The following is a 12,301-nucleotide window of genomic DNA, read 5'->3' as shown; positions in this document are numbered from 1 at the left end:
CTCTGGGCTGATTTTGCTGTTTTTAGGCCTCAGTCTCTAGTTAAGTCTTTGGTTTAAAGGTGGGGAACACTTGGGAAGGCTTGGATGTCCATGTTTGGGCAGCATCAAGGGGAAGCGGGGCCTTTCCCCCTCTCCGCTTCCAGGCTGGTTATGTCGGCGGGGCTCTGTGAGTGCCATGAAGGGAGCCTGGCTTGAGGACTTGGAGTTTCAGTTGCCTCTTGGAGGGTCCTCCTTCCTCCTCAGCCTTAGAAGATCAGGTTTCATGTCTGCACGCTGGGCTGTTTCTGACAGTCCTTATCTGTTTAGGCCATCAGAGCTCCACCCCATTTCTCCAGGGAGGTTCAAGCTGACTGCAAAGTCCAACGCAGCTGGGGGCGGCAGAACAGCCGACCCGAACTTTCACCAGCCCCAGGCTTCATGTGCAGCACTTTACGTGTATGGCCACATTCAAGCTTCACAGCAATGCCATGAGTAATTGCCCTTAAGATCATCCCACTCACAAAGGAGGAAACTGAGACACCAAAGGGGTTAGGTATTCGGCATAAGATAATTTGTCTGTAAAGAACAGATTTGAGATTCAAAACCAGAGAACCAGTGTCAGAGTGTTAGAGCAACTATTGTGTCTGTGCGTGTGGATACGTGTGTGTGTATATGTCTGCATGTGTATGTAAGTGTGTGGCTGCAGGTATGTCTCTTTGTGTATGTGTATATATGTGCCTACATGTGTATGTATATGTGTCTATATGTGTGCATATTTTTGTGTCTGTACATTTGTGTACATGTGTATCTGTGTGTGTGTATGGGTGTCTGTGTGTGTAGGTATGTCTGTCTCTGTGTATATTTGTGTATGTGTGGCTGTATATGTGTATATGTGTGTGTATGTGTAGGTATGTGTATATGTGTGTCTGTGCATGTGTGTGCGTGTATATTTTTGTGTGTATATATGTGTCTCTGTGTATGTATATGTAGGTGTGTGAATGTGTAGGGGTGTATTATGTGTATGTGTGTATATGCATGTGTGTGCTTGTATGTGTAGGGGTGTATGTTTATATGTGTTGTATATGTATGTAGGAGTGTATGTGTAGGTATGCATGTATCTGTAGGTGTGTGTAGGTGTAGGGGTGTGTGTGTAGGTTTATGTGTGTATGTAGGTGTGTGTATGTGTGTAGGTATGTACGCATGTGTAGGTGTAGGGGTGTGTATGTGTGTGGTGTGTATGTAGGGTTATATGTGTAGGTGTGTGTGTATGTGTAGGTTATGTGCAGGTATGTGTGTAGGTGTGTGTATGTGTAGGTGTATGTGTGTGTGTAAGTGTATGTGTAGGTGTGTGTATGTATAGGTTGTGTAAGGGTGTGTGTGTAGGGTGTGTATGTAGTTGTATGTATAGAGGTGAGTATGTGTAGGTGTATGTGTATCTGTGTGTGTATAGTTGTGTGTCTGTGTATCTGTATCTGTGCATGTAACTGTATCTGTGTGTATCTGGATCTGTATATCTGTGTGTATCGGCACCTGTGTATCTGTGTGCGTGTATCTGTATCTGTGTATTTGTATCTGTGTGTGTATCTGTATGCGTGTGTGTATCTGTATCTGTGTGTATCTCGTGTGTGTATCTGGATCTGTATATCTGTATGTATCTCTGTGTATCTGTGTGGATCTGCATCTGTGTATGTGTGTGTGTATCTGGATCTGTGTATCTGTGTGTGTATATCTATGTGTATGTATATTGTGTATCTGGATGTATATCTGTGTGTGTGTATATATCTGTGTATCTGTATGTGTGTATATCTGTATCTGTGTGTGTGTGTGTGTGTGTAGCAGCTCCCCATACCCCTCATGGGCTACCTCCTTACCCCTGCAGCCCTTATCCCTGTAAACATGTTCTCCAAGTAACTGCATAAAGTCCTTTTGATGACTGGTTCCTTGACACGGACACAGTGAGAGCCCTGTTCCCCATCCCCACCCCTGCCCCAGACCCTGGGCCTCCGCTCAGAGGCCCAACCAGCACTGGGGCTGCCAGCATGAGCTAGGGCCTCACAGCTGGGCCGAGCCCTGCTGGGGACAGCACACTCCACGCTGGGGCCTGTGCGCAGTCTTGGAGACAGGCCCATGACCGGTCAGGAGTGGGCACACAGAGCCGCCTGTGAAGCCCCACACCCTGGGAGGGGAAGAGGCGTCTCCTTTGGGCCTGGCCTCCCACTCGCCAACCTGGAGCAGGATGTGGGAGCTGTATGCTGGCAGCACCATTCCCCGCCAGAGGGTTCCGCCATCAGGCTGCCCTCTACAATGACACAGGCCCCAAGGTCCCAGCCCCTTGTCCTGGCCACCTTGTAGTGCTAGCAGCTCCCGCTTCACACTTCTGGCTGGCCAGAGTAGTAAAGTGAGACAGAGTCACCTAGAGCTCTTTGCTTTGGGGGTCTTCTGTCACCAGTGGTTTGTGGGAGACAGATGAGAAAGACGATGAGAGGGAAAGTAGACAGACACAGGATACAAAGAGGAAAAAAGAGAGAATGAGAGGGAGGGGCTCAGCCAGCACCCCCCAAATAGGAGGATGCCATCCCCTTTACTCCGTGCAGGAGATGCTCCCGGGAAACCAGCAGAGGGAGGCAGCCGCTTAGGCAAGGGAGAGATGGGCAGGCGGGGGTTCCAGGCCTGGCACAGTGGCTCTCCCTGCATGGTGGTGTCTGTGGGGGCCCTGGAGGATCAGCTGCAGTTCTGTGAGCCTGTGGCCCAGCTGCTCACCCCTCCCAGAGCCCCTGCCCCTCCCAGCTGAAGATCGCTGCTGGCAGAGGACCCTGCAAATCTCTGGCTTTATCCTCCCCACACATTGAAACCATCAGGCCTCAGCCCCGCGACTACAGCTTGCCTAGCTCCGTGGGTCAGAGACAAGTCTGGAACCGGGCGCTTTCATGCAAACCAGACCTGGCCTCATCCAGCCCCTCAGTCCTAGGCAAGGGGGGCGGGCCGGGGCCCTCGCTCAGGCTCTAGTTTCAGAACTTTGCAACTACTGTCCTCTATTTTGATTTCTCCGAAACATTTATGAGGCCGCCTTCCACTCTGACCGCTCGCTCCACCCTCTGCCTCCAAGGGGACTTGGAGTCAATGCTGCAGAAAACAGGGAATTTGAGGGGCCCCAAAGTCCTGGGCTGCTCCATCAAAGCAGCGAGCACCCTTAGTGCCTCGTGTTCCAGGGAAGCCAAATCAAAGGCAAACCCTGAATTCCTGTTGCTCACGGCCAATAAAAACCTTGCTCCAGTGCCGGTTTCCTTTGCTGAAATCAGATATCTTGGTAATAAACAAGTCCGAAAGGCAGGGAAAATCTCTTGCTTCTTTCTTCTGATTAGTTTTTCTTCCTTAAAAAAAAAGTTTTCTCCTACAACAGGATGCCTGCCCCAGAAACTTGAGCACAGAAGGCCGCCCTCTCCTGCCCTGCTCCCCCACTCCTCCAGAACCTTCCTCACTGGGCTCCTGAGGGGTGGGGGCTGGGCCCTGGCTTCCCCAGGACTAGACTGCTTAGCTCAAAGGCAGGTCAACGGGGCTGGGGAGAAGAGGCCTTTGCTGCCTGGGGAGCTGGCTGCTGCTTCACAGGCTTACAGCAATAGCTGACTTCTCAGCCTCTGGCTGGTGGCCGGCAGCAGTAGGAAGGTGGAGTTTTGACAAAGTGAAACACCTTTTTTTTCTTTTTTGAGAGACAGTCTCCCTCTGTCACCCAGGCTGGAGTGCATCACAGCTGGTGTAATCACAGTCACTGCAGCCTCAATCTCCTGTGCTCAAGCTATCCTTCCACCCCAGCCTCCCGAGTCACTGGGACTACAGGTGTGCACCATCATATCCAGCTAATTTTTATATTGTTTGTAGACAGGGTCTTGCTACGTTTCCCAGGCTGGTCTTGAACTCCTGGCCTCAAGCAATCTTCCTGCCTCAGCCTCCCAAAACAAGGGGATTACAGGCATGGGCCACCACGTCCAGCCAAGGAACCCCTTTTCTTCTAAGGTAATTCTGGATTCCTCTCAGTGTACCATGGGGCTGTGCAAAGCCAAGCACTGATGCAATTTACTGTGGCAATTCACCATCTAAGAGAGGTAGATCTTGGGCATCAGAGGGGCTGGGAGGGTAGAGGCCTTGGGCCTTTGCTTCCTGGGACTGCCTTGCCCTCGCATGTCTACCCTCTCCTGGGCCCCTGCCTGTCCTTGTCCAATCCCAGGGCAAATGTAACTCCACATGTGGCCTGCTGTGAAGAAGGACCCTCCCCCGAGGTGCTGACATCTCTCTTCTTCCCTCCCAAATAGGTTTTTAAGTGACTTTGCTGTCAGAAGATGCTATTCTGTTTGTTTTTCTTCTGACACTATCTCTCCAGAGAGTTTCTGGTCAAGAGAATTATGTGGAGCCTGCAGATTGCAAGAGAATTGCGCCTAATAGGGAACAGACAGACAAGACACCTTTCATGTCTAGCCAAGTTTCTTTTTCCCTCCTCTTTCTCTCTCTCTCCCACTTCTCATCTTCCCTTTTTGGCTTCAAAGTTGGCCCTCGTTTGTGCTTGTTTCTTCGGTACATCTGGTGAATAAGGTCACACATTGCTTTTATTTTGGAGATTGGCAGCTGGGTCAGGCTTAGCTCTGAGGCTGGAGAGCCGCATGGCTGCTGGGAGGGCGGGTGCTGAGACGCTAGCCTGGAATAGCGCGCGGTGTCTCTGGGCAGCCTGGAATAGCACGGAGCTAGCGCGCGGTGTCTCTGGGCAGCCTGGAATAGCACGGAGCTAGCGCGCGGTGTNGTCTCTGGGCAGCCTGGAATAGCACGGAGCTAGCGCGCGGTGTCTCTGGGCAGCCTGGAATAGCACGGAGCTAGCGCGCGGTGTCTCTGGGCAGCTGGTGCGGTTGGGACCATTCAAGAAGGCACTCAGGCAGGCAGAGTGGCCTCTGCTTCCTGTGATCTCAAGGCTCGGGAATGTGGGCTTCTAAATTTATTTTAAATACAAGAAAAGTGCCCAAAGCCCCCCTCCCCGTCCCCACCGTGTGCCATTTCGGCTGATCTGTGCTGGACTTCACAGGAAAAAAGTGTCAGCTCCGAGTCCCTTGAGGCCTCAACGTGATCACAGAAGAGGAACTTAAGCTTAAGCACCCTTATCTTGTAAGGAGCTGCTTAGTCACACCATAGTTTACACACGTTGGTGCAAACTGAGTGGAAAAGGAAGCCCTTTTCTTTACCTGTGTATTCCTTGAGGGGAGGACAGACTAGTTAAATCATTTTGGTAGACAGTTTGGATTCTTTTGTCCTTAGTCATGAGGCTGATGTAATAGCATTCAACTGATTTCATGGTCAAGACAGTCACAGTTCCCAGAGAAATGCCTTCCCCTTGTGCCACTGAAGGCTCTCCATTCCTACTGCAGCCAGGAACTATTAGGCGAGTCCTTCCTCCTTCAAAGCTTGGGTGGGATGCACAGGGCCACTTCTTTTCTGAAAGACGAAGATGTCCTGGATTTTAAGAATGTCCCGTCTGACCTCATTCCTGTGTCTAGCCTTAGGGAACAGAATTCGCTGCTGCTCCAGCTTCAGGGGGAGGGCAAGGCTTGCACACTCTGAGCCCCACAGCCTGTGAGGTTAGTGTGACTTGGGAGGAATGTGCTTGGGAGGGAGATGGGATGACAAGAGGGGAGGCCAGTCCCACTCATGGCTGGGTTTCACACTCTCCTTCCTTCTCACCCCCACTGCCTGTGGTTTCAAAGTTTGTTCTATATTAAGATGCATAAATTCTCAACTATTCCACTGGAATAGAAACACACACCAATTTTATGGTAATAAGGCTCATTTAAATGAAAGCTGCACATCTAAGAATATGCTACTTATCAATTTTTTGTTTTTTTGAGATGGAGTCTTGCTCTGTCACCTAGACTGGAGTGCAGTGGCTCTATCTCGGCTCACTGCAACCTCTGCCTCCTGGGTTCAAGCAATTCTCCAGCCTCCAGAGTAGCTAGGATTACAAATGTGCATCACCACGCCCAGCTAATTTTTGTATTTTTAGTAGAGATGCAGTTTTACCATGTTGGACAGGCTGGTCTTGAACTCCTGACCTCATGATCTGCCTGCCTCCACCTCCTGAAGTTCTGGGATTACAGGTGTGAACCACTGCACCAGGCACACTTATCAATTATTAAAGGTAGAGATAGAAGATACCAGTGTGGAGTAGTGACCACGTTCTGGGCCAGAAAGTCAAGTCCTGAGTTTATTTCTTGCCCTGCCATCAACTCACCCTGACCTCAGACAAGGAGAACACGGAACCTTCTCTGGGCTCCAGTACCCCGTCCACAAAGACACATTGCCTATCAGCCTACGCTAGACTCCCAGCTGTTGTGACTGTGAAATAAGAGAATATAGAGAATAGTGCTGCATATGTCACCAATGCTGAACAAAAGGGGGGTACAATTTGAGTATTAAGAGGTTGCTTTAAGAACTGTGATAGACCGCTAGGTATGGTGGCTCATGCCTGTAATCCCAGCACTTTGAGAGGCCGAGGCAGGTGGATCACCTGAGGTAGGGAGCTCGAGACCAGCCTGACCAACATGGAAAAACTCTCTCTACTAAAAATGCAAAATTAGCTGAGTGTGGCGGTGCATGCCTGTAATCCCAGCTTCTCGGGAGGCTAAGGCAGGAGAATCGCTTGAACCTGGGAGGCGGAGGTTGTGGTGAGTTGAGATGGTGCCACTGCACTCCAGCCTCGGCAACAACAGCAACAACAACAAAAGAACTGTGATAGAATCTGTGAGGAGCTCCCTAAGAGATCAAAGTCTTGATGGACTATTGGGAGGCTTTGGGGCATCTCAAGCCTTCTGAGGCTGGCTTCAGGGCAGGCAAGGACCCAGCATCCTCAGAGACTGCGAGGCTGCACGGGTGGGCCCAATCCGAGAGAGCAAGCCATCCAAAATGGAAAATCTAGAAGAAACCCAACCTGCCGCCTATCATGTGTAACAAAAGACAAACTCACAACCTGGCTCAATTTTCTCTCAGCAGAAGATCCCGTTCTGCTGGGGACACTTTGGACACACTTTGGTGTCCTTCCCTTATCTAGATCTAATTGAGCCTTCCCTGACTTTCCTCCTTATTTGCCAGGTTTTTTTGTTTGTTTTGTTTTGAGACGGGGTCTCACCTTGTCATCCACGCTGGAGTGCAGTGGTATGATCTCAGTGCACTGTGTCTGCTGCCTCCCAGGCTCAAGCGATCCTCTCACCTCAGCCTCTGGAGTAGCTGGGACCACAGGCATGTGCCACCATGCCTGGCTAATTTTTTGGGGGGGTATTTTTGGTAGAGACAGGATTTCACCATGTTGCCCAGGCTGGCTGGTATTGAACTCCTGACGCTCTGCAAGTCACCTGTATCGCTTGGGAAAGTCATGTCCCCTCTGGCCTCCATGAGGCTGAGTAACCCTTGCAGGGTAAATTGCTGACAGTGGAGCGCCAGTGCTTGGCCCTCAGGTTAGCCAATGTCGCCATCTAGAGGCAATTCAAAAGTTCCTTGCAGCAAGGGGTAACCTCTATTTTTGTAATTCCTGAAGTGTCCTTTTTCTTGTTCTTAGAAGTTCAGAAGCCCTCTTGTCCATGGGGTAGCTTTGGCTGCGTCTGTGACTCTAGGGAAGCCCTCCTCCAAAGCCAGGCTGACACGATGCCAAGGCATGGGCACAGCTGCTTCCTGTCGATTCCAATGCCCCCTCCTGTTACATTCATTCACTACACCAGATCATAAAAAATAAATCTTTTAATTGCTTTGTAATTGGCACAGATGGTATAATTCAAACTCACATTTTTATTTAATAGACTCTGAAATATCACACTGTAGCTCTCATTGAAACAGTACAGAAATCATAATGTTTAAGTTTACAAAAGTACATTCAGCAGCAGCATCATGTTTTGAAAGTTACTTGTAAAATCAAAGACAGGCTTGACGAAGTAAGAGAAAAAGCCGTCTAGAACATAAAAAACAAGCCATCCTGAAGCCATCTGCTGTGACTACTGGAGAATGGTGTTTGGGAACTTTCTGAAGATCTTGCTACTTTATTAATGATCCAGACGAGTTGCACAATTCTGGCTTGTAATACAGTGGGGAAGCTGTAACCTTGCTTGGAAAGTGCTCCTCAGGATAAGGAACGTCAAAGGCAGGCTTTGTTGAAACCATGTGCCTGAGCAGGCTTTGAAGGAATCTTTCATTTCTTAGGAGTAATAAGATTCACTGGTCTTTGATTTACAAAAATCATCCTAAGGAGGATTATAGTAGAGATAACATTAAATTCTCATCACTGTAGGTCCCAGAGGAAAAATTTGAAGTCCAGTCTCTTCAGGATGATGTCAGAAATGCCTAAGTCCTGCTTATGTTACCCCTTAATTTCAAGAATACCACAGAGTGGCAGTGACACAAGCTCTCATTACCAAATTAATTTTTTTTTAAAGAGACAGGCTGTCTCTAAAAAAGGTGGGAGGTATTATCTGCATATTAAAAGGTTGCTTTAAGAAATGTGGCAGAATCTATGAAGAACTCCCCAAGAGATCAAAGCCTTGATGGATTACTGGGAGATTTTTCTTTTCTTCTGTTTTTGAGGCGGGTTCTGTCATCCAGGCTAGAATACAGTGGTGCAATCACAGCTCACTGCAGCCTTAAACTCCTGGGCTCAAGTGATTCTTCCACCTCAGCCACCATGCCCCGTTAATTTTTAAATTTTTTGTAGAGACAGGGTCTCCTGATGTTGCCCAGGCTGGTCTTGAACTCCTAGGCTCAGGTGATCCTTCTGCCTCCGCCTCTTAAACTGCTGAGATTACAGGCATGAGTCACCATGCCTGGCCAGCAACAATTTGTGTTTGGAGAATTGGCCCGAGCCATTTCCTGAAGTTACCTATACTGCTATTCCAGAGTCGAGAATATCTTCCCATATCTACTGGCTAGGGAATAATCTGGGGTCGAGAATATCTTCCCATATCTACTGGCTAGGGAATAATCTGGGGGCAGAAATCACCTTCTCACAGAACAGAAATTTAGACGATGTAGTAGGAGTTTGCAGGGAGTTGTTAACCATAAGGAATTTCCTATGAAAATGGGATGAAAGAGTGGAATCCCTCTGACTTCTACTATTGTAGGCATCAGTGACCAAATTTTAACCTGGAAAAGGCATTCATGGACCAGTTCCTGCTCCTGGGCAGAATTCAATATTGAAAGTGATTCCTGGCTATTGATTTGGTATCTGTTCTGCAGAAACGTTTGAATTTCTCAAATTGAATCCAAAGCCGCTGCTTGAAGCGAGCTTCCTATGTCAAGGACTAAGCACAGATGGTTTCCATGAACACACGTGATCATTAGTGCTCTCCGCAGGTCACAGGAGAGCAGGACTGTGCTGGGACACAGGGAATATCAAACTGAAAATCTAGGTTGGTGCATAGTTAGTGTTCTCAGTATTCCCTGGCTCAGTGCTCCTGGGCCACCTCCGCCGGGGCCTTAACGTCCGCTGCGCACCTGTCCGGTGTAGCTTTCTTTGAGTAATCCCGTTCTCCAAAAATGGTGCTTCCTATTCGGACATTCGTAGATCCTACTTCAATCTGTTGGGAAAGAAGAGATGGCATCGAGGACCAGGTTTAAAATAACGAAGTGGAGCCAGTGCCCAAGCTGTGCTCCTATTCTGGCTCTCAGGAGCCTTCTATGAAGAACAGTAACACTGCCGAAGATGGCTCCAGGGCAGTTGCTCTCCTGAGAGGCAGTTCAACCTCTGAGAGTGTATATGGAAAACGAGTAGGGGTTTCTCTGGGTTTCCAGTGGTTGGGGAGTGTGGCTGGCACTCAGCTAGGTGGGGGTCAAGGATGTCAGACGTCCAGTGTGGAAAGCAGCCAAACAGCAAAGAGTTGTCTTACAGCCCACCCACCTTTCCAATGTGCCATGGTCAGGTAGATGAAAAAAATATCCTTATGATTATCTGACCAAATTCCATTTGACTTATAAATGCAATGTATTTTTGCACTGTGTTAATAAATACAGTTTTCCAGGAATGCAAGTTTATATTTTGGTTTTTGAAACTTTATCAAGTTATTTGCTATTCCAGAAAATCATGTATTTGCATTGCCACTCCAGCACACCTATATCAGTTTATATTTACAGCTGTTGATATACATGTAAGATTGTTGGTAAACCTACACATAAGATGAAGCCTCGGCCGGGAGCAGTGTCTCATGCCTGCAATCCCAGCACTTTGGGAGGTCAAGGTGGCGGATCATTTGAGGTTAGGAATCGAGGGCAGCCTGGCCAACATGGTGAAACCTCGTTTCTACTAAAAATTAGCCAGGTGTGGTGGTGGGCACCTGAAATCCCAGCTACTTGGGAGGCTGAGGTAGAAGAATCACCTCAGGAGGTGGGAGGTGGAGGTTGCAGTGAGTTGAGATTGTGCCACTGAACTCTGGCCTGGGTAACAGAGTGAGATTCTGTCTCCAAAAGTAAAAGATGAAGACTCAGCCTGCTTCATTATGATTTGCTGTTATATAGCCACACCCATGCACTGATGTAATAAAATGCCTTTCCAAAAATTATAGCTTAAATTCTTATTTTTCCTTTGGATTATACTTATGGAATTATGTTTATAATTTATGGAATTATATTTATAATTAATTTATTTTAGATTATACTTATGGAATTTTATTTCATTTTAAAATTCAGATGTCAGGCTATAATTTCTACACATTTCAAAAAAGAAAGGGTGTGGAAACTGCAAGATGCTGGAGTAGCCGAGAACCCTGAGACTGGGTGCCCTACGGCCACCCCGAGGCATTTCCAAGGCTTCTCCAGCAAAGATCTGCTCTTGCGTCAGCCTCTCAGACCCCCAACCCCTGCCCCTCGAGGCAGGCAGGGCACTGGCAGACACTCACCGCGTGCTGGAAATCCATGGACATGCCCATGCTCAGCTCAACCTGGTCAGCAGGGATGTTTAGCTTTTTACACAGCTCCTCCCGGAGGGACAATAACAGCTGACAGAAAGAGATGACACCGGTTTTACTCCTGCCTTCTCTAATGATGCCCCGAAGTGGCTGAATCTGAACTTCTGTGACAATGGTTATGTATGTCTCATGATTTCAAGGCCTGTCGAAATTGTCAGAAGTTACTGAAAGGGTTTTTTGCAAACTATCCCACTTTTAAGAAAACTATTAGTCGCTGGAGAGGAAGAAAGAGCTCATATTCTCTAAAGACTATGTTTTAGCCAATTTCAAGTTAAGTTGGGAAAGGTTTGTGGGGCTGGGGAACCTGTTCTTCCCTTTTCCTTCTGAGAAGAGTTCAGAAGCGGGAGAGAACACCCGGCAGGCAGTGTCTGATGTCTCTGCAGTCCCCACTGCAGCCGGCTCTGCAGCAGCACTCCAGCACCCTGCCTCTTCAGCACATGAGCAATCCCAACCCCTCAGTACCTGGAAGTCTGGATTTGGTCCTTGACTAAGATCGTGTCCAACGCTTCCTATGGTCATCAGCCCCACAAACTCCAGGCTAGGACACTTGGTGTTTATGTGCTCCACGATGGCTACGGTTTCTGAAGGTGGGAGGCCATGTTTACCTTCACGGAAAGAAATGGAAGACAGGTACAAGGGTAAATGGCCAGAGGAAGGTTCCATTTTCATCCCTTCCTTATGACAGAGGAGGTGACCCCCAACAAGAGAAACTCTTGAAAGAGGCTCAAGTTCTGAAGAGTGACTTTATATACTTGGGATTTTCTATGTTGCTCTGCCTCCGGTCAGATTCTGAATTTCTCAAGGCAAGAGCTATCAATTGGATTGTCCTTCCTCCACCGCAGGATTTTAGCTGAGAACAGCTAGGAGACATGGAAAAGAAAACACCTTGCTTTTTGGGGATACCAGGAAGATTCACATGGCCAAAATGCCAGATGAACCTGAGAATTACTTTTCTAAGTCAACAATTTTTATAGTTTATTAATTTAATAGAGTTGCAAAAAATTTAAAATAAAGTACATGTTAAACATTTTTGGATATATTTGTAAAGTTTAATTGAACTTTCTAATTAACGACTGGAGGAGAAATCTGCAGCAACCAGGTATTTGTTAAGCAGTTATAAGAGCTATTGATATTGTCTTGCACCCATTTATTAGGGAGAGATGCTAGTAACATTTACTTCAGTCTTTAACCAGGGCTTATTATAGCTAATTATCAAGAAATAAGAAAATATAAACTTGATCTACAGTCGATTTCAGATTTCTATTGATAATTGGGATTTAAACCCAGGCAGTCAGACTCTAGACTGTTATCTAGAAAACAGATCCTCTTTGCTCCAGGAGAACTGGAGA

General features: G+C 47.7%; 1 protein-coding gene across 3 annotated transcripts in view; it reads right to left on the bottom strand.

Annotated features, from left to right (window-relative positions):
* Positions 1-7,725: 7,725 nt before the first annotated feature.
* PLPBP (pyridoxal phosphate binding protein) overlaps positions 7,726-12,301 on the bottom strand; it is a 17,001-nt gene continuing 12,425 nt past the window's right edge. For all 3 annotated transcript variants that reach the window (XM_017536351.2, XM_017536365.2, XM_017536357.2), the window contains exons 6-8: positions 11,415-11,557; positions 10,884-10,982; positions 7,726-9,569 (exon numbers count right to left, since the gene is read on the bottom strand). In XM_017536351.2, coding sequence (XP_017391840.1) covers positions 9,438-9,569; positions 10,884-10,982; positions 11,415-11,557 — 374 coding nt within the window. In that variant the 3' untranslated portion in view covers positions 7,726-9,437. The remainder of the gene's footprint in view (positions 9,570-10,883; positions 10,983-11,414; positions 11,558-12,301) is intronic.

This window comes from Cebus imitator, unplaced genomic scaffold, assembly GCF_001604975.1.
Source record: "Cebus imitator isolate Cc_AM_T3 unplaced genomic scaffold, Cebus_imitator-1.0 Scaffold5, whole genome shotgun sequence".
NCBI lineage: Eukaryota > Metazoa > Chordata > Mammalia > Primates > Cebidae > Cebus > Cebus imitator.
This window is presented reverse-complemented; position numbering and strand designations above follow the sequence as displayed.